The 27,599-nt window shown below is 44.4% G+C and overlaps 1 protein-coding gene across 5 annotated transcripts in view; it reads left to right on the top strand.

Annotated features, from left to right (window-relative positions):
- Positions 1-27,599, top strand: part of FBH1 (F-box DNA helicase 1) — a 55,355-nt gene that overhangs the window by 7,286 nt on the left and 20,470 nt on the right. For all 5 annotated transcript variants that reach the window (XM_045028517.1, XM_045028495.1, XM_045028507.1 and 2 more), the window contains exons 4-19: positions 785-915; positions 4,485-4,620; positions 4,933-5,123; positions 6,363-6,476; positions 8,200-8,294; positions 9,950-10,118; positions 12,616-12,844; positions 16,065-16,152; positions 16,581-16,667; positions 18,009-18,145; positions 18,407-18,506; positions 18,653-18,774; positions 21,189-21,264; positions 24,037-24,234; positions 25,062-25,187; positions 25,792-25,898. In XM_045028517.1, coding sequence (XP_044884452.1) covers positions 785-915; positions 4,485-4,620; positions 4,933-5,123; positions 6,363-6,476; positions 8,200-8,294; positions 9,950-10,118; positions 12,616-12,844; positions 16,065-16,152; positions 16,581-16,667; positions 18,009-18,145; positions 18,407-18,506; positions 18,653-18,774; positions 21,189-21,264; positions 24,037-24,234; positions 25,062-25,187; positions 25,792-25,898 — 2,106 coding nt within the window. The remainder of the gene's footprint in view (positions 1-784; positions 916-4,484; positions 4,621-4,932; positions 5,124-6,362; positions 6,477-8,199; positions 8,295-9,949; positions 10,119-12,615; positions 12,845-16,064; positions 16,153-16,580; positions 16,668-18,008; positions 18,146-18,406; positions 18,507-18,652; positions 18,775-21,188; positions 21,265-24,036; positions 24,235-25,061; positions 25,188-25,791; positions 25,899-27,599) is intronic.

The following is a 27,599-nucleotide window of genomic DNA, read 5'->3' as shown; positions in this document are numbered from 1 at the left end:
CTCTGTTGTTAGCTCGTGCACTGTGACCACTGGCTGTCTTGCTGAGCAGTATTGCCTCACTGTTACCAGGCACTAGTCCATCTGCCTGCATCCACCCATTATCACTTGCCTTACAGGCAGGCTGTTCGTTTTTGGAGGCGAGGGACCATCTTCTGGTTCTTTGTTTGTATAGCGTCAAGCACAGTGGTGCCCTGATCCATGACTGTGCAGTACAAATAATAAATAATGGTGAACTTGTTGGGAGTTGCTTTAGATTTGGAGACAGTAAGAGATGATGAGCCCTTAGCATTGTCTACCAAAAAAGTCCCAAAGGGGTAGTTACAGTGGAAGGGCTCGTGTGGACAGGCTCCAGAGAGCCGCAGGATGTCTGAAGCACGATATTTTCTAATCCTATTCAAAGTAGGTCTGAGTGACGGTGTTAAAAATGCTGGTGGCTGATAGTGCCTTGCCAGCATTGGTGCTTCACCTGTGTGGTTAAGCCAGGAGTACCTATAGTGAGAAATTCTAGAGAAACAAGCCTTTTGTAGACAAGTCCTTAGACTGCAAGGAGCAGGAATTTTCACTCTTTCCTCCTCCATCCCTCCTTTTTCTCCATCTTCTTTTTGCCCCATCATGAGCCACCTGCTTGTTTTTATCGAGCTGCGGGGTCTTGCTAAACTGAAATTACATGTCTCCCCCAGGAGCAATGCTGCTTCTTAGTGCTTGTCAGAAGAAGCCTATTTATAAAGTGTTTAGGGTTGTAAGGTGCTGTTCAGATAGGGGCATTCATTGATTTGCATTTTAGTTTATCCTATGGAAAAAGCTGTACCGTCAGTACCTCATGAAGGAGGCCCAGGCTCTGCTCACAGTTGAATGGATTCTGGATCATTACGGTATAACCCAAGAGCAGGATCAGTGCATGCTGGGATTTATAAGGTGAGTTTGTTTCATTGTGTGATTTTACAGCTGTACATCAGCAGGTGGGGGAAGCAGCCCCGCAAGTGCTTTGCCTTGTTTCCAGTCTCTTGCTGTAGGTTTGCCTTCATTTTATGCTGTGCTTTGCCAAGAAAGGTGATTAACTTCCTCTCACACATCTACCACCTGCTTCACATGATTGGGGTGTGCAGGGGAGAGGAGGAATTAGTTATGAGAAGGAAAAATGATCAGTGGACCTCCTGGGCTAGGCAAAAAATGCCGCCTTCGCTCTCCCCACTCCACCCAAAAATCTCCTGTTTCCGTTTTCTCTTACTCGGATGCCTTAACTGCTCAAGTTTTTATGCCATAAAAAGATAACCTAGAGGTGATGCTCTAAATGTCCAAATCATTCCATTTTCTGGCTACTATTATTTATTATATGTATTACAGTAGTGCCTAGGAACCCTAGTCACGGCCCAGAACCCCATTGTGCTGGGCACTGTACAGATACAGAACAAAAAGACAGTTCCTGCCCCAAAGAGCTTACAATCGAAGTATGAGATAACAGGTGGATACAGACAGACGGGGAAGCCAAGGAAACAGTGAGACAGTATAGCTCAGCATGGTAGACAGTGGCCTCAGCACACCAGAGGCCTAACCATTGTCAAGTGAATTGTAGGTAACGTGACAAAGGAGAGTTTTAAGGAAGATAACGTGTTAGCTTTGCAGGTGATTGCTGGGAGCTCCTCCCAAGTATGAGAAGCAGCATGGGAAAATATTAACAAGTGGGCAATGGAGGCTGGCAGAAAGGCCGATTGGAGGTGAAAGTTGACATCCAGATAGCAAATGAGAGATGATACGTAGGGTGAGGAATAGGCCACGAGGCCCTTGAAAGTGAAGAGTAATTGCTTGTGTTTGATGCACTAGAGAAGGGGGAGCCCGTGAAGGGGTGCAAAGAGAGGGACGACGTGGTCAAAGCGATTGACTAGGAAAGTTATCTTTGTGGCACCATACTGAATGGATGTGAGCAGGGCAAGATGGCATTTGTCAAGGCCAGAGGGAAGGATGTTACAGTAATTGAGACGTGAGATGATGAGAGCCTGGCTGAGAGTTTGAGTTGTGTGGATGGATAAGGCCATATGTTAGAGGTGTTATCCTGAAAGAGTCTGCAAGATTTAAATACAGCCTGGGTCTGAGGACCTAGAGAGCGGTCTGGGTGACAGGCACAATGGTGGTGCACCAGCGAGCATTGATTTTAAATAAAAGCGATTTAAATCACTTATTTTAATCATGATTTAAACCAGCAAACACTGATTTTTAAATCAACTTTAATCATGTATTTCATTTGTACTTTATTTGCCTAAGCAAAGGTTGATGCTCATTGGCTGATAATCATTAAACCACTAAACAGCCAACTAGATAGACACGCCAACCAATTGGATGTAACTATTTAGTGCTGGTCCGGAATTCTAAGGGTTAAAATTATTAAGGGTTAAGTTAATTATTAGTTAACAAATGGTAACCATTAGAACGTGTTGATTGGCAACTAAATATAGCCTTCACACTAAATTTGGGGCTTCTTTTTGCTAGTCTTGATACACTATATCTATACACATTTATTTAAACAATTACATAGCTTACCTTAACATATAGTCATTCTTAATTTTTATTTTTTTATTATGTTAGTAAATGGTGAATAATGCACCTCTATTTATTAGATTAATAGTTTATTTTTGATTTACATCAGACTCGCTGGATGGAAACTCAAATTCAATTAAAACGGTACAAACAGCATTTTAATTTTGTAACCTTTAAATGTTCTGGGTACATAAGAAAAAAGTTTACCAAAACATGTTTTTCATTTAAAACTAACTGATTTATTAAACAAAGGAAGTATGAACTGTAATTAGCGAATGGTATTGATTGTTTCTGGTCACCATGTCCTTCAAGATTTTGATGCTAGTAGATCTCATCCTCTCACACACAGTTCTTATTAATAGATTGGAAGAGGAAAACGAGCTTTCCTGCTTTTTTCAACACCCATTTGGTTTCTTAACTTTGAATCAACCAGTCAGTGAACTGCACTAGTTGAATAAACAGATACGAAGAAAATATTCTCTCTGCACCTGTAGAAGAGGCTACTGCTGTCAAAAGCTGTTTTAGCATTTCAACAAACTCTGGTTCCAGGTGCTTAGCTGGTGACTTCAGTCATTTGACTTTAACACTTGGCTGCGAACATTTTCTGCTTAATATTATATTTTTATTGATTTTAAAAGATTATAATAAATGTAGGCCTTAAAATAGGTTGTCAATTTCAAATTTAATTTAAATTTTTTTTTAAAACAAACCAGTGTTTAATTTAAATAAATAAATCGGACTTTTTATTGTTTTTTAATAAATCAATTATTATCCACCCTGTGTTGTCCATAGTGATGGAGAAAAGAGGTACCAGGAAGGGAGTGGTGGGAAGAGTAAAAGCTCTGTTTTAGCTGTGCTGAGCTTTAGCTGATGTCTAAACGTCCACAAGGAGATGTCAAAGAGACAGGCCACAGTTTTAATGTGGACAAAAGGAGGCAGGGCTGGAGTAAAGAGGTAGATTGGAGACTCATCAGCATAGAGATGGTGTCTGAATTTGCATTTGTGGATGAGATTACCCAGAAACAAGGTATAGGGGGAGACAGACTGCTGTGGAACCTCCACAGGAAGTTGGAGATGGGATGAGGAGAAGCCTTTGAAGGACACACTGAAGGAACAATGGAGGAGGAGGAAGAGAACCGGGAGAGGACAGTCATGGAAGTCAAGGGAAGACATGATTGCAAGACGAAGAGCATGGCCAGTGCTATCCAAAGCAGCTGACAAGCAAAGAGGCTGAGGCTGAAGTACTGGTTCTGAGCTTTGTCTAGGAAGAGGTCTTAAGAGATTGTGGCGAGTGGTTTCAGTGGAGCGCCTGGGCCTGAAGCCAGATTGGAGAGGGTGGAGGAGAGGAACTCCAGACTGTGATTGTAAACTGTGTATTCTGTGAGGTTGGATATGAAAGGGAGAAGGAAGATGAGGTGGAAGTTGGAGAGGCAAATGGGGTCAAAAGTAGTGGAATTTTGTTAAGATGTGAGAGATTGAAATACCCAACGTGTAAAAGAAGTGATCTTTTCTCTGATCAGTGCACGCTGGATTTCCACAGGCCATCCTCATTACTAGCAGTAATGGCTGCGAGGATCACAGCTCCCTCTCATCTCCTTTCCCTGTGCATTATCATTTATACTCTAGCGCCCACAGCATGCTACACGCTGTCTACACGTGCAGGAAGACACGATCCCTGCCTTGAAGAGTTTACAATCCAGGGCCCTGATTCCACAAAGTACTTAAGCACGTGCTTCACTTAACTTTTAATCCCTGGAAGTCAATGAGACTAGGAACTGGTCACATGCTCAGGTGCCTTGCTAGATTGGAGCCAGAGTGCTCAATGCCTGGCAGGATCGAGCCCATCTGGCTACATGCATACTGTAGGCTAAATGGGGTACACAACAGGGCCGGCTTAATGGTACTGCAGATGACCTAACTCATTCCTTGACTTTTGGGCACTTTCTGCACAGGTATATGGCCACCTCCAACGCTGCCCGGAGAATGGACCCTGATGCAGTTCTCAGATGCTTGAAGCAGCACCATCTATTTACCAAGGCAGAAATATGCATCATCCAGAGACTGCCTGATTTACAGGGCGCTGCGGGGGTAGGTTAAAGATTCCTTGGGGGTTTTTTTGGTCTTACATTTTACTTTGTGGGCAATGGGCATAAAGGGTTTTCCTAAGGAAAAGCATTTGCTAGTGATAAGTTGTTAGCGTAAATAGGAAATGTTAAATAGTCGGGGGGCAGAGGGGGATTGGCTGAGGAAATTTGTTACTGATGCTATTAATAATCACAGGGATCTTTTTGCAATGCCTGCCTCTCTCCCTCTCCTTCCCTTCCCCCAATGCCTTGAGCAGACAAACTGTGTAGTCCTCTTGGTTCTCTCCATTCTTCTTTTTGCCATCACCCTCTCTAGGCTGTGAACGTGTGGGCTGTGATGGCAGCTATTGTGCTGTTCTCCGATGGCGTTCGTGACATCCAGAAGCTGATGGCTTGTCTTAGGAGACCCAGCTCTACCCTTTCACTCCTGGACATCACAGAGATGTTGTACTGTATGGCCACACTGCTGAATGCAATGAGGGAGAAGGGCATCAATATAAGTAACAGGTGAGGAGGGTGAGAGTCTTGTATCTTAAAATGAAAATCTGCAGCTGGAATGGTTATTTATTGTGAGCACATCCTTGCCCCATCAAACTTAGTTCACAGCAGCTAAGAGTCCAGTATATTAGTAGTTCAGGGTGGTTTTTAAGTGCTGTTATTTTCAGAAAAGTGACTGTATAAAACAAATACTTCCATACACAGATCAACTGTCTGGAGTCCTTGTTGCTTATCCCAGTTATGAAAGCCAGTTGTTGTTTCTGCTCCTGTTAGTACAGCAGAATTAACCCAGCTATGAGAAGCAGTGAGTTTCTAAGGAAAGTTATGAGTTTCAGTCAGCTATCATTGACTCACCATGTAGGCTCGGGCAAGTCACTTCACATCTCTACCTGCGTTTTCTAATGCACCTTCTGTGGGTGTTGCGAGGATTAATTCGTTAATCAAAGCATTGTGTAGACATAATGTAAAATGCTATCTGTGATTATTATTCTGAGTGATCTGGATTCTCTTATAACTCAGATATCAGCAACGGGGTGATTAATTAGGCTTCAGTTGCAGAATATTTATTCCAGGTGTTGACCCATGAGAAGGAAAGGACCCAGCTTGATTGGCCAATCCTTGGTTATGTTTGTGGAGCGGATGGTTATAAAGATAATCTTTTTACAAGATGGGCGAACTTGCTCTTGCGTCCGTGAGAGGCAGTAAGCAGGGAGCCCCCTCCTGGCGGCTTTTACAGTCACTTTTCAGACTATAACAGCGCTTTAAATGATAACGTTGTCTCCCTGTTTCGACTCATTGAATGTTTGTGGCCTGCCTTGTTTTCCGATTTGTGTAAGCGATGGCTGTCTACACATCTGATGAAAATCTTGGGTACGCTAATATCCCAAATGCTGCCCACTTAGGGGACACTTTGTTATATAGTGATGGGAAATCTCCAGTCTGTCCACTGAAACAGGAAGGATCTTGGCTGGCTGTTTTCCTCAGCACCTTCAGCTCTTTATTGCTGGGGGCGCTATGTTATCTTTTCATGTGCATCTTATCTCAGAAACAAATTTGAAGTCCCCTGGTCCAGTCTGGCACCTTATTGAATAAGTCAGCTAGCGAGCTCTCCGAGTATTGCTTTATTGGCAGCATAAACAGCTTCTGGGGTCTTTTGTAAGGGCAGAGGGAGGTAACTGACATCTAATTGAGCGTTGTTAAAGAGCCTCTTACATTAGATTTGTTATCTGTCTTTATATTTTCTGTTAGGTTTCACTACAGTATTTTCTACTGCTTGTATTTGATGGAGAACTCGTGCCCTGTTACTAAGACGACCACGCTGGAAACACCCAGTTCAAACTGTGGCAGAGGCGCTTGGCCCAGGTACTGCTCATGTGTTTAATCTAAATGAGAGGGCCAAATACACAGATCCCTGTAAAGTCCTGGAGACTGAGCAAACACTTCACAGAAAGGGCTCGTTTACAGAGTCTCATTCTCACTGGCGACAGAGTCGCTTCTTTGTCTCATTGGAGTGTCATTAATCTGCACCAGAGGGACAGCAGAGTCAGACCCATAAACTATAAAAATTCAATATATTTTATTGCTTTACTAAAATGAGGGATTTCTGCTCATTACAATGACTGCAGTTGGTAAAAACATCTATTAAACACAGTTATCTGCCTATAACATGACTACTGCTGGCTAAAATGACTGTTCTCACCCCAGGTTCCTGGGGAAGACTCCTGCCCCCTCCCTGTCCATGGGGATGTTTTGGGGGATGAAGGGAGTGTGGCTGGGCTAATTTAAGCTTGATGGTCCCTTTAGAAAAGCTTGTTTGTTTTGTGTGTGTGGCGCCGAGCACAATGGGGTCTCAACCCCTCATGTTGCTACCACAAAGAAAATAATAAATGCATGTTTATTATCATCGCCTCCTTATTCAAGAGAGACTGAGGCAAACCAGCCATCAGACATTTGCTGATATATCTCTTGCCCACGCAAACTCCATCCTGTCATCTGTATTGATACAAGTCGCTGAAAGTTTGCTACTTAAAGGAGAGATTGTCCAGTGGTTAGAGCACTAGCCTGGGCCTTTGGGAAATCAGATTCAATTCCTGCTCTGCCACAAACATCCTGGGTGACCCCGGGCAAGCCACTTAGCCTTTCTGTGCCTCAGTTCCTCATCTGTAAAATGGGAATAATAGCACTGCCCTACCTCACAGGTGAGGTGATGGGAATTCCATAGGTACTTTGAACATGTGGGATTCAGCCCTCTTGTTTCCCAGGTCTTAGTTCCATTCCCTCACCCAGAAATCTTCATTTAACTATGGTTCATTCACAGTTGCAGTCAGTAGAAAGGGAGTTTTCTGGGAATAGTCATTTGTTAATGAATGGCTTTGGAAGAATCAGCAGGGTATACCTAGGTGGAGGAATTTTCTCTTGGTATCTCACACCAACTTTCTGGAAAAAGGTAGTTTGCTGTGTAGGTTTATTACAATTAATTATATTTTTATTTATAAAAACAACACTGAAATGCTGAATTGCTTTACAAACGTTAATTAAACCTCACAGCTTCTCTGCGAGATAAAGGATAACGATCCCCCATGCTATAGCTGGGGAACTGAGGTGAGGCAAAGAGAGGTTAACAGTCAAATGTTGAAAAGAGCCTAAGTTCTGTTTTCATATGGGGCTCAGGGGACTGTCTCATTGAATTTTTTCAGTGAGATTTAGGAGCCGAAGTCGTTTTTGGAAGTGGAATTTAGCACCCGAGTGACTTAGGCTTAACGGCTCCCAAGTGACCTTATACAAGGTCAGACCCCTTCTTTCTCCCATCTGCAGTCATGTTGTTTTTTTTCTCTCCAATATCCGCCCGTTCTGCACGGTCCCCACTGCTACAGCCCTCCTTCTGGCCCTTGTTATCTCTGGCCTTATACGGCTGTAGCCTTTTCCTGTCTGACTTGGCTGCCTCTTATCTCCCCCCAGTCCAGCCTTTCCAATAGGAGGGCGTTATCATTCCATGCGCAGGCACGTCATTGCTATATGTTCCTCATCGTTGGTTGTGTATATTAACACAGAAAAGTAATTTGTTTTTCTCTTACTTTATTTTTAGTAATAAGCTTGACATAAAACTAACCCACGAACAGCAAAGGATCCTAAACCACACAATCTTGCCTGGTCAAGTAGTGAAAATTATGGCATTTGCAGGTAAGAAAGCTGACTGTGAAACAAGTTGCAGGGATGCTTTATCAAAATATATATATATATATAGGCTTATTAGACAATTAAGCGAACTCCAGTTCTGTTGTGTAAAAGCAGCAAAGAATCCTGTGGCACCTTATAGACTAACAGACGTTTTGCAGCATGAGCTTTCGTGGGTGAATGCATCCGAAGAAGTGGGTATTCACCCACGAAAGCTCATGCTGCAAAACGTCTGTTAGTCTATAAGGTGCCACAGGATTCTTTGCTGCTTTTACAGAACCAGACTAACACGGCTACCCCTCTGATACTTGAGTTCTGTTGTGGTTTTCCTTTGTTGGAGCTGACAACATGGCCTGGCAAACACTGCCGACAGCTAACAAAAATGAATCAAGAGGTAGATTTTTTTTGTGTAGAAATCAAATACCTGTTTAAACATGTAGGCAGGAAATAAGCAGCGTTTCAGAATACTCGTACACAACTCTAGCTCCTCATACAAATGGAAGAAAAGTGGGTGTCTTATAATAGCACAAAAAAGAAATGAAGGGCAGTAAATTATAAAAGGAAATGCATGTTTGACCTCGCTCTTAGTAGCAGTATTGCAGTAGTGGCAGTTTTAGATTAGGGCTCCCTTGTGCTAGGCACCATGGAAACAGGTAAATAAAGCAGCCCCTGCCCTGGAGAGCACACAGACCAGGATAATATGATGCAATAGGTAGAAATAATAGAAAAGGGGTGGGGAAGGGTGAGGAACACATTATGAAATGTTACGTCCTGAGGTCGCCCCCTTGGGGTGAGAGAGGGCACTTTGCTTATGTCATGCATAGTTCTCTATGTAGCTGCAAACCTCTGATCTGGGTCTGGGGGACAGTCCTTTAGCTGTGCCTTTTAGGGAAGCTGTCCCCTTTTGGGGGATAGAAAGCAGTCCTGACAACAGGAAAAGACTCCCATAGCCTTTTTCCTTGAGCCAGGGAGAGGGAAGCAATCTGTCAGGCCCCATAGGCAGTCGAGGTTCCCACTCTTCAGTGCAAGCTGGGGCTGAATCTGGGAGCAGGGCTTCAATGCAGAAAAACAGATTGGCCCGTCGTCTTCCTTAGAGGGCCAAGGCAGGCAGCGTTTGCAAGGCACAGGGTCACAGTCTGGCGCCCCGGCTCTATTTGCTTCTGAGTGCCGCCTCAGCTGCGTGAGGTCCTCCCTTTTGAGCGCCTGCCTCCAACCCTGACTTGCCATGTGAGTTTGGTCTGATTGTGACCACAGGAGTTCCTTAGCCCCTGACTGGCTGGTGGGGTGTCATCTGTTCCACCACACCCACACAAGACAGTAAGATCAGCTTACCACCTGTCTAGACAACTGGTGCAATTCATTTTCCCAGAACGTTCTCATGTCAGGTAGGTTAGCTGGAGTGTTTCAAAAGTACTGCATGATTTTGTAACTGTTCATAACATTTGTGGCTACAGGTTGAGCTTTCCAAAGCTGCCTTAGCCATGCACCTCCCATTAATTTCACTGGAGGTTGGTTGGCTAAATGCCTTAGATGGCTTTGAAAATCTCAATCACATTGCGCAGGCTAAGCTAATGATATAGGGGTGATAAAGAGCCTGATGGGAGAGAAGTGCTGAGAATACAGGTAGGATTCTGACACCCTTTCTTTCTTTTGCTCTTCAGGTACGGGAAAGACCTCGACTTTGGTCAAGTATGCAGAGAAGTTTCCCCATCTCCGCTTTCTGTATGTGGCATTTAACAAGGCCATCGTGGAGAACGGAAAGAGTGTCTTCCCCCCTAACGTTATGTGCAAGACTTTCCATTCATTAGCATACGCGAGTGTTGGCAAACAGTAAGTAGCAATCTTCTCGTTTCCCTGTTCATAGAGCAGGGTGGGGCAAAGTGTGCTGTTCAGAATCTCAGCATGTAGGCCACCAGCCAGCGCCTTCCTCTGTGGTCAGCAGAGAAACCAAGGACTGAATTAGCCTCGGAGCTGTAGGATGATTCTTCTATATCTGTCGAGGGCAGTGCATGGGGGAAGTTTGCACTGTTGCCTCCTGGATAATATAGGCCACACTTGGAAGGGCACTAAATTGGCATAGAAATCTTTAAGGTATTTAAAAGGGGTGAATAAAAGAAATGGCCATGGGCATCTTGCAGGGAATTTTGCAAAACATCCTATTTGAATTTCATTTCTGTTTATGGGCATCACCTTTTATATTTCTTTTTCATTGTTTTGTGGGGTTAAAAGAAAAAAAAAGTATCTTTCATTGCTCCTTTCTGAGGTTTAAAGAAGACCTGTGAGGGATTTTTTGTTTTTCCTTGTTTTTTTTACGCTAGAAATATGTGTCTCGTCTTCCCTGTCTCTTCTTGGATGAGCCTGTGAATGACTGGATTGCTGGTAGGATTAAAACACTAGAGAAACCATATAATCAGGCTTCCTTATGTCCCTTTGAGCACATCCTCAAAATTAAACATGTGCTTTCCTGAATTGGCTTTTGATGCCTTGTCTGTATTGAAAGTCACAAAAGTTTAAAATCGCTAGTTAAACCACTAGTTAAACCGATGCAAAGTCCTGTGTGGACACACTCTTAATGCTGTTTAAACGTGGCATACATTGAGGGCATGGCTACACTTGCAGATGTAGAGCGCCAGGAGTTAAACCAGCCCTCGGAGACAGCAACCAGGAAAGCGCTGGCCATGTGTTTACACCGTCAGCCGCAAGCGCGGTGGCATGGCCACATTAGCAGCTCTTGCAATGCCCCAGAGAGCAGTGCACTGTGGTAGCTATCCCAGTGTGCAAGTGACTGCAGCGTGCTTTTCAAATGGGTGGAGGAGAGGAGGGAAGTGTGACAGGGAGTGTGTTGTGTGTATGTGGGGGGAGAGACTTTGTGCTTTGGGGGGCTGAGTGTGTGTCAGAATGCTGTTCAGACAGCCACAGGGGGAAACTCCAACATTCAAAACAATGTCAAGAGTGGCCACTTGTTGTCAAGGGATTATGGGAAGTTTCTGAAGGCCAATTGGAGATATACCAATACCAATCAATCTGCTAGAACTGGAAGGGACCTTGAAAGGTCATCGAGTCCAGCCCCCTGCCTTCACTAGCAGGACCAGTTTTTTTGCCCCATATCCCTAAGTGGCCCCCTCAAGGATTGAACTCACAACCCTGGGTTTAGCAGGCCAATGCTCAAACCACTGAGCTATCCCTCCCCTATCAATCACAGCACAGTAATGCAACATGTCGTCTACACTGACACCTGGGCGTTTCTATGTTTCTCGTGGAGGTAGATTTCCAGGAGCGTTCCAGCTGCAGAGTCCAGGCGCTCTAAGTGCCTTGCCGGTGTGGACAACTTAGGAATTAGAGCGCCCAGGGCTGATTTAATGCACTTTAACTTGCAAGTGTAGCCAAGGCCGAGTTAGCTTTAGACCACACAGTTTTGCACTGGTTTAACAAAATCAGTTTTAAACTGGTTTAAAGATAAACAAGAGCAATTTCGAATATAGACAAGGCCTGAGCAGGGAGAGGCTTTTTTTTTTTTTTTTTATCAAAAGGGTTTAATGTCTTTTTGTTGTTTGTTAAAACCTGTTTAACCCAAAGGCCTACAATAAACAATTGGAAAGAAAACCTCTTTTGTTAAAAATTCAGCATCTTCCACTCCTTCAGTTAAGGGCTGTGTGGGCACCAAATCAACATATCTAGGTCCTCCATAAAGTCCTCCAGCAAAACATGGAAGACCAGAATTGACAGGCCTGGTATTTCTAAGGTAAAAGGTGTGGAAGAAAAAGAGCCCTTCTTTTGAAATAGCCTTTCCAGACTTCTTAGATATCAGGAAGAAGCAAACAAGGGCTGGCACTCAATTTTCAACCCCTCACATGTCACCTTTAAACCAGTTTGCAACCAGCAGTTTTTGAATTCTTTCATATAGGATGGCCCAGTGGTGGTGCTGCTAGGCTGGGATTCTAGAGATGTGAGTTCAATTCCCTGCCCTGCCACAGATTCCTTATGTGACATAAGGAATCTGTGGCAGGGCAGGGAATTGAAGGGTTGAAAATTGAGTGCCAGCCCTTGTCAGATAGGGAAAACTGAGGCACACAGAGAGGCTATCTGTAAAATGGGGATAATAGGACTTCCCTACATCATAGGGCTGTTGTGAAGGTAGATACATTAAGGATTGTGAGGTTCCCAGATCTGTAGTAATGTGGGAGGGCCATATAAATACCTTAGATAGCTCCTCTTCGCTCCTTTGAGCGTTAGTAATAGAAGGAAAGGCTATGACGCTTCTCAGATAAGTTTTCTTGCAAACTAATAATGTGGTGGGTTTTTTTGTTTTGTTTTGTCTGTGGCACAGCTATAATGAAAAAGGCAAACTAAATTTTTCCAACCTGTCACCCTACACGATCAGCTTCATCCTCAAACACCGCACGGGACAATCTCTCTTCGTAAGAGCAAAGACAGTAACTCAGACGCTTGAAAGCTTTTTTGCTTCTTCAGATGAATTCATATCAGTGGAGCACACCCCCATATGGTGCAAAAATACACACGGTATGAGGGTCCTAGTCTGTGAAGAAGAGAAGCAAGTGAGTATTGATGGAGAGGCCAGCTGGGAAGGAGTGGAATGTGCATCAAAGGCAGACTCCAGTGATACAGTGGTTCTTATGATTCAGCAGTCGGAAATTACCAATCAAATACATTTCTCTTGTTTCTGCTGGGTTGGTCTATGAAAAAGGAATACGTCTTCCTTGTGTGATCCCCTTGCAGGAGAAGAGACAAGAAACTCATTGTAGCTCTGATTCAAAGTCTTTTAAAGTCATTGGGAGATTTTTCCAGTGGGTTTAGACCAGACTCAGGATACGTATGAGGAACAGAGGGAGAAACTTGAGATCCCATGTATTTCTGTTAATATTTGGAAGGCATTTCAGTACTACAATGTTGACAGTGGTAGCAAAATAACTGGATAGATTTAAGAGGGCCAGTTCTGGCTTACGAATACAGTTCATTTACTGTGTCTAAAAGTAGCTGTATGGCTGAACAAAACTTTGGCAGTAGTTAGTTGATTGGCTGGGACTTTTTATTTGAGTTTTGTGTTTTAACCCATTCATACACTGTTGTTAAAATCACATCATTTTATCATTTAGGAAGAGTCTAGAACAGGTTTATTTTTAACCAGGGCTTTAGTTTTTTATTTTGGTTTTTTAATATTTTGAATGCCTGTAATTATCACTTAACATGTTAATTTTTTCAAGTACGTAATTTTTTATTTCATCATCCAAGTACATAATAGAGATTCATTTCTAGAGGCCAAAACTCTGTCAGTTGATAAAATGAATTTTCACAAGGACTTAAGTTCTTCAAATTATTTCCTGTAAAGCACAATTTTTAACCCTCAATAAATGGGGTCTGGAAATGAGATAATGAGTCTTCCACCTCTAGATCACCATTTCAAATCCACCTCAGGTCAGAATTGGCTGACTGAAATTCATTTCACAGAGGGCTACTAAATGACTGCATGCTGAGAATTAAATACTGGACTCAGTCCAGTTCCCAGTGACACGTGCTGGCATATTAATTTAGCGGTAATATATAAGCCCAAAAAGTTAAAGGTGCCGACCTGACTCTGTCACCGTCCAACATTAAACAGTGTTAGACGAAGTTTGGAGTTGGATATACAGACGCCTCGATTTGTTTCATGGCAAACGCACAAAGGGCTGGTCTACACTACAAAGTTGGGTTAGCTTAACTATGGTGTTCAGGGCTGTGAAAAATTTCATGCCCTGTGCAGTGTAATTAAGCCAACCTAAGTCCTGGTGTAGACACCGCTAGGTTGGTGGAAAAACTTTTCCTTGACTTGCCTATAGCCTCTTGAAGAGATGGATTTACTGTAGTGACAGAAGAACCCCTTCCATCAGCGTAGTGTCTATGCTACTGTAGTGTTCCTGCTATAGACATATTCTAAGAATATGATGCCAACATTTAGGAATTTATTAACTAAAATACGGGTGTGAGGGGGAAGGTAAAACAAGTTATTGAAATTAGAGTACATGAGACAAACTTAATCGGCACTTATTAAAAGACCATTTTAAAGAAAGGACATCAGTTAGAGTCCCTTTATTTTGCTGAACAACCCTTCTAAGTGTGGAGGAAAGGCATAGTTTTGTTGCTCAGTTTAACGATGTAAAGGATGGTTACTTTTCCTGCTTTTATAAACAGACGCAAGGGGAGGAAGAGACAGGATAGTAAAGGTGAAAGAAATTCGGCTCTTGTTGATGTTCTTGGGATTCCAGGCAGCAAGTCAGTCATGGACAGATGCTCTGGGTTGGTAGGTTACCCACAAAAACAGCTCATGGGGCTCTGGCTCATTTCCCAGTCTGGAGTCTGAGATGTCATCAGGTTGATCTGGTTCCTCTCTTGTACCATTCTCTCTCTGGCTTGGCGGGATGGGCTGTCTCATCCCATTGTGTTGGTGCTATGTGTTAGTTGATTTCAGGATCCGATGGAAAGCCAGAGAGAACAAGAGGAAAAATAGGGGGCAGAGAGGAACATACAAAGGAAGGAGAGGCAAAGCAGGATCTCACCTAGCTCTGCTGGTTCAGCAGTGAGGATCAGGTATCTGATATCAGGGTCTGGACTTCACATTGATGCAGTGACCTTCGGGATCCCTGGATGAAGGACAGTGTCCTTGGAGTGGAGTGGGACGGAGGCCTGATGGCCTTCCCCCTCCTGCCGGAATTCCGCCAATTGATTTGCCAGTCCCTACCCCCAACAATCTTTTTATTAAGGGCCCTGAAAGAGGGGTGATGAGTGGAGTAGTCCATCCTCCCATTTTGTTCACCCATCAGGCCTAACTTCTGACGTGCCAAGCGTAGTCCACTGATTTCCAGTCCCACACCGTTCTCGTTTACCAGGTGCAGTCTTCACACAGTCCTTGAGGTATATCAGTAGCCCTTTCTGTTTGGATTAATTTAGTCTCTCTCTTCTGCACCTTTTCTCATCAACCTTTGTAATTGGTTATTGTGACCTTCTGTGAACTTTCACTCATTTTTTACAATGGAGCTTACAATGAGGTTACATTTGTGGGCCCAGTTCTCCCAACGTTGCCTACACCACACAACAAGCAAAGCAACCTGTACAGCTGGGGCTAATGGGCAAACTTACCAGAAAGGCCAAGGGATGAATAGGCATGAAGACGGGACTTCCCATTCACCCTTAGAAGCCAGTGGGACTATTCCCGTGCACAAGTCTTTGCAGAATTGGGACCTACGTTTTAGATACGATGGGTGACAAACAAGAGGATTGGGTGAGGAAGAAAAAGTGTTACAGCAAAATGGTCACATGGCGACTCTTGATTGACCACATGCATATCCTGAGTTTCTGCTCTATAGAAGTGTTGTTTTGGGCTATTTCAAATTCACTTTGTGGCATGGCAGACGTGAGGTTTTCAGGAGGGATTTCAGTTAGGAGTGGACAGATTTAACCAATAAGTCTTGGGGAGGGAGTTCCCCATGCCGGGGGAGCTCAGTGTTATTTGCCATGTGGAGGGTCCACACAGGAGGGAAATATGTCAGGAGGTGAGGTCAGAGATGGAAGCCAGGGGAAGAATGGCTATGATCTTTCAGGGCTAAGTGAGAAACTGAAGCTTGATAGGTGAGTCATTGGGGATACCAGAGGAGGGATAATGTGATTAGGCATGACACAGACTATAGGTTTGTCATCTCAGTTATACCAAAGTAGTTGAGGCAGCTGAGAGTGAAATTTTGTGCATAAAAAATCTACCTGGATTCTTCTGATGTTTCTTTCCAGATCATTGTTGAAGAAGCAAGACGGATATGGGACAATATGAAAATGCTAAATGGAAATACAGAACTGAATTGCAAAATGACATCGGATGGTATGTTGTCACAGAGCGTACAGATGTTAAAAGGGACATCATCAAACAGCAAAAATAGTAACACCTGCGATGGCTTTTACTGGCCGCAATCAGAGGGAGAAGAAACCGATCTTTTCCCAGTTTGCTTTGTGCAAACAGCTCTTGTGTGCCTTCGATAGTTCCTGGAGTATGGTCAGAATTGCAGAAACTGTAGTTAGTTTCCCCTTTGGTGGTTTGTCTTCCACAAGCAGCAAGGGAGAAGGCGGCATACAGGAGCAAATAAATAATATGGATAAACCCACAAATCTGTGGTCAGAAACTGCTTTTAAATCACTCTTTTAAAAACTGATTGGCTTTCAGATTGATTGTGTCTCATGAAACTGAAAGTAATTTGCCCTTAGTTGTGACTTTTACATCTGAATTACCTGATAGTCTCATCCTTCTTCCAGGGTATTTGAAGCTTTGGCAGCTTAGGAAGCCGCGGCTTTTTGCATATGATGCCATATTTGTGGATGAAGCACAAGACTGCACGCCAGGTGACTAAGGCAGGAGACCAGCTGAACAAATAGTGACCTAATTAACTCTATTATTCCTATGCCACCAAAAGGGAAATAAAGACACCGAGGGCATTGGTAACTGAGCTAGGAGGGGAACTTGGTTTCTCTGCCTGTGCTCAGATCACTAACCCACACATATGGAACTGGTTGTTTGGGGTAGGGGGGGTGCATCAGGAGGGGTGGGGTTATGTTTTTCACAAATGCCTTCCATTTCTGTACAGCATCATCATTATTATTTATAAGTAGTGCCTTGAGGCCCCAACCAAGCTAAGGACCCTGTTGTGCTAGGCCAGAGGTGGGCAAACTTTTTGGCCTGAGGGCCACATCGGTGTGGGAAAATTGTATGCAGGGCCATGAATGTAGGGCTGGGGCAGGAGGGTGGGGTGCGGGGTGCGGGAGGGGGCTCAGGGTTTGGGGTTGTGATGCGGAGTGCAGGAAGGGTTCGGGGTGCAGGCTTCGGCCTGGCACTGCTTATGTCGAGCAGCTCCGGGGTGACAGAGGGGTTAAGGCAGGCTCCCTGCCTGCCCTGGCCACTCGCCACTCCTGGAAGTGGCCCGCATGTCTGGCAGTGGCTCCTGGCGGTGGGGTGGGAACAGCAGCTCCCGTGCGCGCTGCCCTCGCCTGTGGGTACCATCCCCGAAGCTCGCATTGGCCGTGGTTCCCCTTTCCCAGCCAGTGGGAGCTGCGGGGGGCGGTGCCTGCAGGCGAGGGCAGTGCACAGAGCCCTCTGCTCCTCCCTCTTCAGGGGCCGTAGAGACATGGTGCTGTCCGCTTCCAGGAGCGGCGCAGGGCCAGGGCAGGCAGGGAGCCTGCCTTAGCTCCGCTGCACCACAGGGCTGGCAATCCCGTGGACCGGATTGAAAGCCCTGATGGGCCGGATCCAGCCCATGGGCCGTAGCTCACCCTCCCCTTTGCTAAGCCCTGTAGAAACACATAGGGGACAGTCCTTGTGCTGAAGAGCTCATGGTCTCCGTAAACAAGACCGATAAAGTGGCGGGGCTGGGGAAAATGGGAGGATTGTTCTGGCTTTACAGTTGGAGAACTAAAACACAGATGGTGATTTTTGCCTAAGGTTGTCACACAGGGAGTTCACGGTGGAGAAGGAAATTGAACCCAGGCGTCCTATGTCCCTGTTCGGTATCTTAACCACAGAACCGTCAATATGTTCTAATAATTTCTTGTCATTTATGTGGTTAAAGGGCTTGTTTATTTCCCACTTCCTTGTTTGGGCTGGAGCCATTTTCTTAACCACGTGAAGTTTGTTTTGGTTTGGCGAGCGGGTCCCTTTGAGTTTCGTTCATGCTTCACTTTTTGCTGCAGCCATCATGGACATTGTGCTGTCCCAGACCTGTGGAATAATCTTTGTCGGAGACCCACACCAACAGATCTATACCTTCCGAGGTGCTGTCAATGCGCTCTTCGCAGTGCCACACACCCACATCTTCTATCTCACACAGGTAAGACTGGGCAGTGTGTGCATATGTATCCCAGTGCTGAAGACCCATCATTCTCTCCAGTAATAGGCTTACATCAGTTTAAAATTTAAAAAGGAATGACCGTGCCTCTTCCAGGCGCTAGCAGCGAGAAAACGTCCCATGTTGTCTGTTAATCAAAGTGGGTCATCTTTGTTTCATAAGCTGGTGTAATTTCCTGTGTACTTTTGGTGTAGAATTTATTTCTGTTTGCTTGACCTCTGCTTCCTTTGCTCCATCTTGTAGAGTTTCAGATTTGGCCCCGAAATAGCTTACGTTGGATCTACTATCTTGGACGTCTGCAAGAAAATCCGAAAAAAGATGTTAGTGGGTGGAAATCAAGAGGGTAAGAAATTAAATTGTGTTCATACAGCGCCTAGCACAGGTCCTGATCCAGGACCGGGGCTCCTAGGCACTATTGCAATACAAATAATAATAATAATAATATGCTTTTAAAAAAGAATTTCATACTTGCTTTTCTTCATCTCCCAGGTGATGTCAGAGGCAGCATGAATGGGAAGACTGCTTTCTTATCACGGGGCAATTTGAATGTGTTTGAGAACGCAGTGACAATTACTGGAGGAGAGAGACCAACAAAAATACACTTGCTTGGGGTAGGGCAGATTTCTTACATTGTATGTGGAAGCTGTGAAAGCTTCTTGGGGAGGGGGCATTGAAATGACTCTAGTTGGAGGCCCTCCTCTCTCTAAGCAGTTTCAGTCACAAGTATAAACTCTTGTTTTGAAGTATGTGTCCCAGATCCTCCAGAGTCTATAAGAACGGTCATACTGTGTCAGACCAAAGGTCCATCTAGCCCAGTGTCCTGTCTTCTGACAGTGGCCAATACCAGGTGCCCCAGAGGGAATGAACAGAACAGGTAATCCTCAAGCGATCCATCCCCTGTCACCAAATCCCAGCTTCTGGCAAATAGAGGCTAGGGACACCATCCCTGCCATCCTGGCTAATAGCCATAGATGGACCTAACCTCCATGAATTTATCTAGTAAGCCACAAAGCAAAGTAATTCATGGTGAGAGCAGCTGCTCTCTCACTAATGGGAAAAGTGTATTATAGTTGATCAAGGTGAAACTTTGAACATTGGGACCGATAGTCTCCACAAGCCATGAACTCTGCTTGCCTGTGTGTAGTGACACCTAATTTTCAGTTATACTTCTGTGAAGGAGGCAGTATCAAATTTAACTCTTAATTCTCAAGCTTCTCTGGGTGTACGTCAGTCTATAAAAGTTATCGGTGCACTCAGCATTGTCCTAACTCCGCTGCTATTGCAGTCATTGGTAAAGCTCCGATTGGCGTCCGTGAAAGCAGAGTTAAGCCAGCACCAAACGCTTTGATGTAGTTCTTGTGGTTTCAGTTAACTTTCTTAATTTTCAGATTGTTGTCACAGGATCCTAGTGGCTTTCACCTATTGAGCATTTTGTAAAACCCAGAAAAAATGTTGTTGTTAATAATAACTGAACAGGTACTAGTAGTATCGACAAGGTGTTTGATTTTTTGCATTTTATCTCTATGTAGAATTTTTTTCAGGACTGCAGATAAAGGTGACTAAAAGGTTTTTGGAGTCGTGTTTTCAAAATTCGTACTAATTTTGCATCTGCAAAAAGTGTGTGTGCACTTGTAGTATGAGCATAAACATTTATTCGTGCTGTTGCATGCTCAGATCTTGCAGGTGCACTTTAATAATTATACTTCACACTTGAATAGTACAATCCCTCTGAAGCACTCAGAGTGTTTTACAAAGAGTTATGAGGTAAGGCCCTCCAATCCCTATGCAAAATGGGGGAGTTATTTTCATTGTACCAGTGGGGAACTGGAGGCACAAAGAGGTTAAGTGACCTGCCCAGGTTACTCAGCAAGTCTGTGGCAGAGCCAGGAATAGGACTCTGATCTTTTGAATTTCAATCCTGTGCTGTTAGCACTAGACCATCTGGTCTTTCCTTTAGTCATGAAGCTGTAAACTAACGCTGAGCAAAAATTGGAATCTCCATCCGATGGGAAATTCCGATGTGTCAATATTTTTGCGTCCTGAGTTGGACTGAAAAGCCCCAAAATTTCCTGAAACAAAAACTCAAAAAAAAATCTTGATTTGGAAATGAGGAAATGTTTTATTTTGACACTTTTTTGATTTTTAAATGAAAGGTTTCATCATTATCAAAACTAATGTTTCCTTTTGGTTTGTTGAACCAAATTACAACATCAAACTGCAGTTCCCTTTAATGCTCCTCTGTCTCATGGGAGTTGTAGTTCCAGTGTCTCATGGCCTCGTTCTTCCCTATTAGTTGGGCTCCCTGGCCAGATTCCATCTCCCATGATGCCCCATGGTCCTGTGACTGCCATGATGCATCCCACAGTTCAGGGGGGACAACATGTGGTGTGTCATGGGAGATGAAGTCCAGCCATGGAGCCAAGGCTATATGGGAGGATAGAGTCATGAAGCACCCAGAACTGCAACTTCCATGGAGCAAGATAAGGGAAATGCAATTTAATGTCAAACTGACTTGAAATGAAATGTTTTGTTTCAGTTCAACAAACAGAAATATTTCTATTTGAACTGAAAATTGTTGGAAAATCAAAATTTTACTGCAAAATTGACATTTTCCATGGAATTTTTTTTAATTGAAACTGCATTTTCTTGAAAAAATCATTGTGATGAAAAAATTCCCAACCAGTTCTAATGCAAATTAATCCACAAAATACATTCCTGGCCACAAAACATGATGACCAGCTGGGATTTTGTTTTCCATTGCTCATTCTGTGTGTTGTTGGTTGGTGTGTTTCATCTGGGATCATCCACTAGTTTTAGCCTAGATTATTTCTTTCTAGTTTAATATTGATCATGCATACTATACTGTGCACTTTAGGAATATAGTTTCACCTTTGAGTCTTCTGAGTTTTTTTCCCTATTTGCATGCTGGTGAATCTGATACATTTTGGCAGGAAACAAGCTCATTTGTAAACTTTAAGTATAACCTTCAATTAGGTCAATTTTAAGAGAATCTTTATCTGTTTAGGGGCCTAAAAATTTTGGACTAGACAAAATTCATGATATTTGGAAACTCCTTCAACCTGAAGAGGCCCGTGTGAGATGTGAGTATATTCTCCTGTCTTCTTCCCCTAAAGTTATGTACCATGATGTTAACTTTTCTAGCTTCTACTGTATCTCCAACTGCCCCAGCTGATACATGTAAACCTCTTTCCCTTCAGTGTGACTGGGAATCACGTTGTTTGTTCATCTTCTGGGTGGTTGTGTGACGGGAACGGCTATCGGTGATGGTTATTTCTGTGTTTCTACTGGTGCAGTGGAAATGTGGAATCTGACCTCATAAGAACAGTTTACAATTCCAGATCCTGTCCTCCTGAGATTCTTGGTCTCAACTAGAAAAACTATGTTTTATCTCCGTCCTTTCCATTTCTTTGACATAAAATGGAGTTATTTATTAGACATTTTGCACGCAGGTGAACACCTTTTATTTAATTTGAGGGTGTCATTCAGAAAAACATTGTCCAATTCACTTAAAAAACAAACAAACAAACAAAAAAAACCCCACAACAAACTACCTCCACCTTGGACCTAATCTACCAGTATTTGTTTGTTGATGTTAGGTGGAGCCTGGGAGCGAATCAGGGGTTATAATGGAAACTTAGTTGCAGCATGTAACATGGGAGTGGCTATAGAATATGAGCCATTAGGCGAAGTGCCTTTGTGTAAGAACATAACCTCTATGGGATTGGATGGATCTTGGCTCTCTATAAGTTAAAAATGTGATTTGTCCCCTCTAAATTCATTCATAAATTCAGTCATTGAGTCCAAGGCCAGAAGGGACATCGTGATCAGCTACTCTGACCTCCTGTGTAACACAAGCCAGAGAACTTCCCCAGAAGAGTTCCTACAGCAGATCTTGTGTAGAAGAACATCCACTATTGATTTTAAGAATTGGCAGTGTTGGAGAATCCACCATATCCTTTGGTAGATTGCTCCAGTGGTTATTTACCCTCACTGTTAAAAATTCATGCCTTATTTCCAGTCTCAATTTGGGTAGCATCAACTTCCAGCCACTGGATCTTGTTATACCTTTCTCTGCTAGATTGAAGAGCCAAATTCAGAGATAAACTAACCTCTCTACTCCTAGTTGAGATTCCCCTGTTTATGCATCTCAGGATTGCATTCACTCTTTTGGACACATCATCACATTGGGAGCTCATGTTCAGTGATTATCCACCACAACGCCCAAATCTTTTTCGGAGTCACTGCTTCCCCATATCGAATCCCCAATCCTGTAATTACGGCTGGCATTTTTTGTTCCTATATGTATACATTTAGTCATATTAAAATGCATATTGTTAAAAGCGTAGGGCCAAGAACTCATCCCTCTGGTAACCCACTGGAAACACACCCATTCAATGATGATTCCCCGTTTACAATTACATTTAGAGACCTACCAGTTAGCCAGTTTTTAATCCATTTAATGTGTCATGTTAATTTTATATCTTTCTAATTTTTTAATCAAAAAGTCAAGTCAAAGTATTACATCAACACCGTTACCTTTATCAACCAAACTTGTAGTCTCATAAAAATAAGATATCAAGTTAGTTTGACAGGATCTGTTTTCTATAAACCCATGTTGAGTTGCATTAATTACATTGCCCTCCTTTAATACTTTATTAATGGAGTCCCAAATCAGCAGCTCCATATCTTGTTCGGGATAGATATATGAACCATCTCCAATGGAGCCTTGCCTGTTGACTTAATTATTTATCCAATTTTAGAGTGAGTCTTGTCTCAGCTTTGGGAAGGCAGCCCACTATCTTGTTGTCATCCTGTCCACCTTTTTTTAATTCTTCTTAGTATTGAATCTCCAGTAAGGATTGTCTGTTTTCCTTGGGTAGTTGGAGAACTCTTGGCGAGTTAGCTTGATTTTCTTACATATTAGGCTGAGCTGCCATCTACATGAGTATTCTGTACATCTCTCTGTTTCCTTGGAACTGCTTGATCTCAAGAGGTATTTTCCAAAGTTTCCATGCTGAGGACCTGGTATCAATTTTAAAGCTACTAGCTGTGTGGAATTCATCCCAGTCCTCTTTCTCCAGCCATGTAGAATGCTGCCGTGATCTCCTGCGTCTCGTGGTTGTGAACCTCCAGGTCTCCTCTCTGACTTCCTCTCTCTCCGATTCCTGGCTGGCAAGCATCATGCTCCCTTGAGCCTGTTGTTTCCCAAACCTGGCTGTCTAGGAATGCCTCAACTTCACTGATTTTCAGTAGTGTCTCTACTTGTCCCTTCAATCCAAGAACCTTTCCCTTCAGTACAGCCACCAACTTGTACTTTGTGAACAGAAAATCCCTTCTGTCAGGAAAGAGAATATGGCATATCCATTTCAGCTCATCATCACTGGCCATCTTCCTAGCTATAAGAATATCTTGACTTCTGTAAGAATCCACCCCATATACTGTTCTGCTAACCTAAAAGTATCCCAGTATCTCCAAAAGGACATCTACCATTTAGAAAAATGATAAACATAGGCTTTTTGAGACACTTGCTACTGCTAATCATACCTAGCTCTTATATAGAACTTTGCATTGGTACAACTCAAGTGCTTTATGGTAAAGGAGGTCAGTATCATCATGCCCATTTTACAGATGGAGAAACTGAGGCACAGTGAAGTGACTTGCCCAAACTCTCCTAGCAGAGCAGGGTTGGAGTTGGGAATAGAACCCAAGTCTCCTGAGTCCTAGTCCAGTGCTCTCTCCGCTAGGCCTTGTTGCCTCCCCTACTCGCTCTATATCCATTTCATTTGAAGTTAAAAATGCGACCAATGGTGCCTTTCTTGTGTATTGACATTATCCAATGCGCTTCTCACTAGTGAAACTCCAAATTGGTGACCACTTTATCAAAAAGTGGGTTGAGAAGGATGGCTTCCAGGGTTTAAAGAACTATGCAGCCAAAACTGAAGACAGGGAGCTGGAGGTGAAGATCGCAATAGTGGAGAAATACAATGTCCGCATTCCCGAGCTGGTGGCGAGGATAAAGAACAGTCATGTATCAAATATAGCATTTGCAGGTAAAGCAAAACACACCTTTTTTGGCTTTTTTCCCCCCCAAGAAGGAAATTGATTCCCTTTTTTTAATCCAACCTCACTTCCCCCTGCTCCTCAGAAATAGTGCACTTGGTCCAAGATCGTCTTGTGCCCAGGAAGGAATAAGACAGCTCCTTCTGGGACATGCCTGGGGTCACAGTACTGATAAGTGAGGTTCTGCTGGAGCTGAATGATGATTCAGTCAGTATTTCCTGGGATCTAGCCCTAATGCCTTATCTTATCCTGCCTGTTAAAACTCTCATTCAGTACATCTCCTGGATACTGGCCTACATTTGCAGTGATTTCTGGAAGAATACTGGTGGACTATCAAAATACAACAAACCATTCTTGTTTAAGTTCAGGTCTGGACTGGGGTGTGAGGCACCTGGGCATTTTCTTGAGGGGGCCAGTCCTGGTTAATGGGTTGGTGGATTAGTGCAGAACAGGAACTCTGGTCTGGGGGGGGTTTCCCTCTCTCTCTGCTTTGCTTCCAGTTTGCAGTGTTGTTGTAGCTGTCTTGGTCCCAGGATATTAGGAAGACAAGGTAAGTGAGATAATATCTTTTATTAGACTAAAAGCAGTTGGTCCAATAAAAAATATTACCTCCCCCACCCTGTCTGGCTTCCAGTTCACATTTAAAAGGAAGTGAAACTATAAATGCAGAATATCGTAAATTAATCTGTACATCATATTCAGTAAACAAGAAGATATAAAAACAGCAGTACAGATATATTGGCTAATATCCCCTCTCTCTCTCTCTCTCTCTCTCCCCTTCCCCCCCCCCTTGTTCCCTGATGTTTGTTGGTTCTAGATTACGTGATAGGCACCGTGTACAAAGCCAAAGGCCTGGAGTTTGATACTGTGCTGGTTGCAGATGATTTTATGAAAGTCCCTTGTGCCAGGCATAATCTCCAGAGGCTGCCTCGCTTTATCACTGGTAAGGGAGATCCTTTAGGGAAAAGAATGGTTCCAGTATAAAGGGAAAGGCGATGCATAGGCATACCCATTGGCACTCCCCTATCAGTCAGCACTCTTTGGAGGTCGGCTTGGGGTTGTCTCTGGCTGTACCTAGCAATATCCTCTCTCAAGCTTACTGTCATTTACTGACTTCTTACTTGTGGTGCAGTTTCTTTGTGTAAGTCTGTACCTGGGAAATGGACATGGCACTTAAGGGCAGGTTCATCACTCAGGGAACAACGCATTGTTCCTGCTTTGATCAGCAACGAATGTGTATGCTCCAAGGGGAGAGAATATTGGTTCTGTTTGCTGTCACTGATGTCTCACACAAGTCCTGTCGTGGTTGTGTAACAAACACATGGCAGGGTACCGTGCAGCCATGCTACTCTGCTTATTATCTCCTTCTTAACAGAGACACCAACCATGTTTCTGTGACATACCCAGCTCTTGTCTTAAATGTTCATCCTAATTCAGCAGTGAATTAGAACTAGCTGAAATACCAGAACAAATTCGGAAGTTTTATCAATCAGTTATCTTGTAACACTTATTTTTTTTCTGACTTCTTCTCTCTAATCTCTGCCTAGACATGTCTGCTGAAGATGAATGCAACTTGCTGTATGTTGCAGTGACTCGTGCCAAAAAGCATCTGTTAATGACAAAGTCCCTGGAATACCTTTTGACTTTGGCCGGGGTGAGTTAAACATGCCATGGCAAAGTGACTGTAATTTAGATCTGTGAGCAGCTGGAGTGGGATATTACCATAGGCACTGACTTTTCAAAGTGCCGGGGGGTGCTTGACCCCCAGCTCTACCCCAGGCCCCACCTCCACTCCACCCCTTCCCTCAAGGCCCCACTCCCCTCTCTCCAGAGTGCACCACGTCCTCCCCCATCCCTCCCAGCCTCTCTGCATGCTGCAAACAGCTGATTTGCGGTGGGTGGGAGGCATGGGGAGGGAGAAGGAGGCGCTGATCTGCAGGGCCCACTGGTGGGTGAGGGGCACTGGCGGTGGGGGGAGGGGAACTGATGGGGGGATGCTGGTGGGTGCTCAGCACCCATCATTTTTTCCCTGTGGGTGCTCCAGCCCTGGAGCACCCACGGAGTCGGCGCCTGTGAAAGTTACAATGAGTCATTGGCAAGTTAACAAGAAAACAGTATATGTAACTTTGAGTGCTTGCTCCGTGTAGAGAAGTTAGCCCGGGCTCGTCTCTCTCCGGGGCAGCAAGGAACCACACCGCCTAATTATGGTCTGTTAATGTATTTGGGAATCAGCTCGGCCGCGGGAGTCCTCCCTGGTGAGGGCAGAAATAAGTCCAGTTAGGCCGGGGCCCTAGGTCAGGGCGGGGCAGTAATGAGTCCGGAGCTCAGGGCTGAGCAACAACAGTAGGCCCAAGCCTCCAAACAGCCTGGGAGAGGGGGAGACGGTCACCCGTGAGTTGGGTGGCAGGGGGGACGCAGGCCCTCCCACTCCACTGCGTCCCAGCCTGGGGCCTAGCAGTGGCAGAAGACCCGCTGCTGTGTCAGTAAGATCCTGGCCGCAACACACGGACATCGGCTCTGGCAGTGCTGCAGCCAGACTAGGCTCGGCTGCCCCCAGGCTACTGCCTAACTCCCCCTCGTGTGGTACCTGGGTCGGGGTGGTGTCCTCTGGGGGGGCCAGCGCCATGGGCTCCGCGGGGTAGCTGGTGAGAGGCAGGCCCGGCAACTCCTCCGGGTGCAAGCGCAGGGCAGGTCGGGCCAGTCTTTGCATGGGCTGTGGGTCACTGGTGCTTCCCAGTCACAGCCTAGGCCAGAGGCATCTGGCCTCTCCAGCGGCTGCTTTCCCAGTGAGCTCTGAGGTTTAGCCTTTATACTTCCAGGGCACCATCTGACCCTCTGGGGGGCGGGCTCAGAGCTCCCTAGCTCCGCCCACTCTGGTGTCCGGAGGGGCTCGTCTCTCTCCGGGGCGGCGGAAACCACACCGCCTCACTACACTCCCCATAACATCTATGCTAAAGTGTCCTATGCTTGAGGGGTTTAGGAGGTCTGGTGACTGGATAGGAGCAGAATAAAGGACGGTTAAATTAAATAGTAAGGAGGGAAACTAAGATTCATATTGTTCCCTGAACAATGGGCTGAATTCTCCTCTTAGTTACACCAGTTTAGGTCCAGAGTAACTGAGGAGATATTTGGTTCTTAGCCTTCCCGTTTCCTGACGCTGTGGTTTTCAGTGCAGCCTTAGTGTTGAATGACTACTGCTTTTAGACTCGTATCTGACTGACTGAAATATAGCACTGATTCTGCCTCTCTCCCTTACCACAAGTGGACGTGTTCCCTTTCCTGTGTGTCTAGGCCTCATAGTCTCGTTCCAGTTCCTTCCTTTCAAGTGTGTTCTTGTGGTTGGATTTTTTTAAGC

This window comes from Mauremys mutica, chromosome 1 (genome assembly GCF_020497125.1).
Source record: "Mauremys mutica isolate MM-2020 ecotype Southern chromosome 1, ASM2049712v1, whole genome shotgun sequence".
Classification (NCBI taxonomy): domain Eukaryota; kingdom Metazoa; phylum Chordata; order Testudines; family Geoemydidae; genus Mauremys; species Mauremys mutica.
This window is presented reverse-complemented; position numbering and strand designations above follow the sequence as displayed.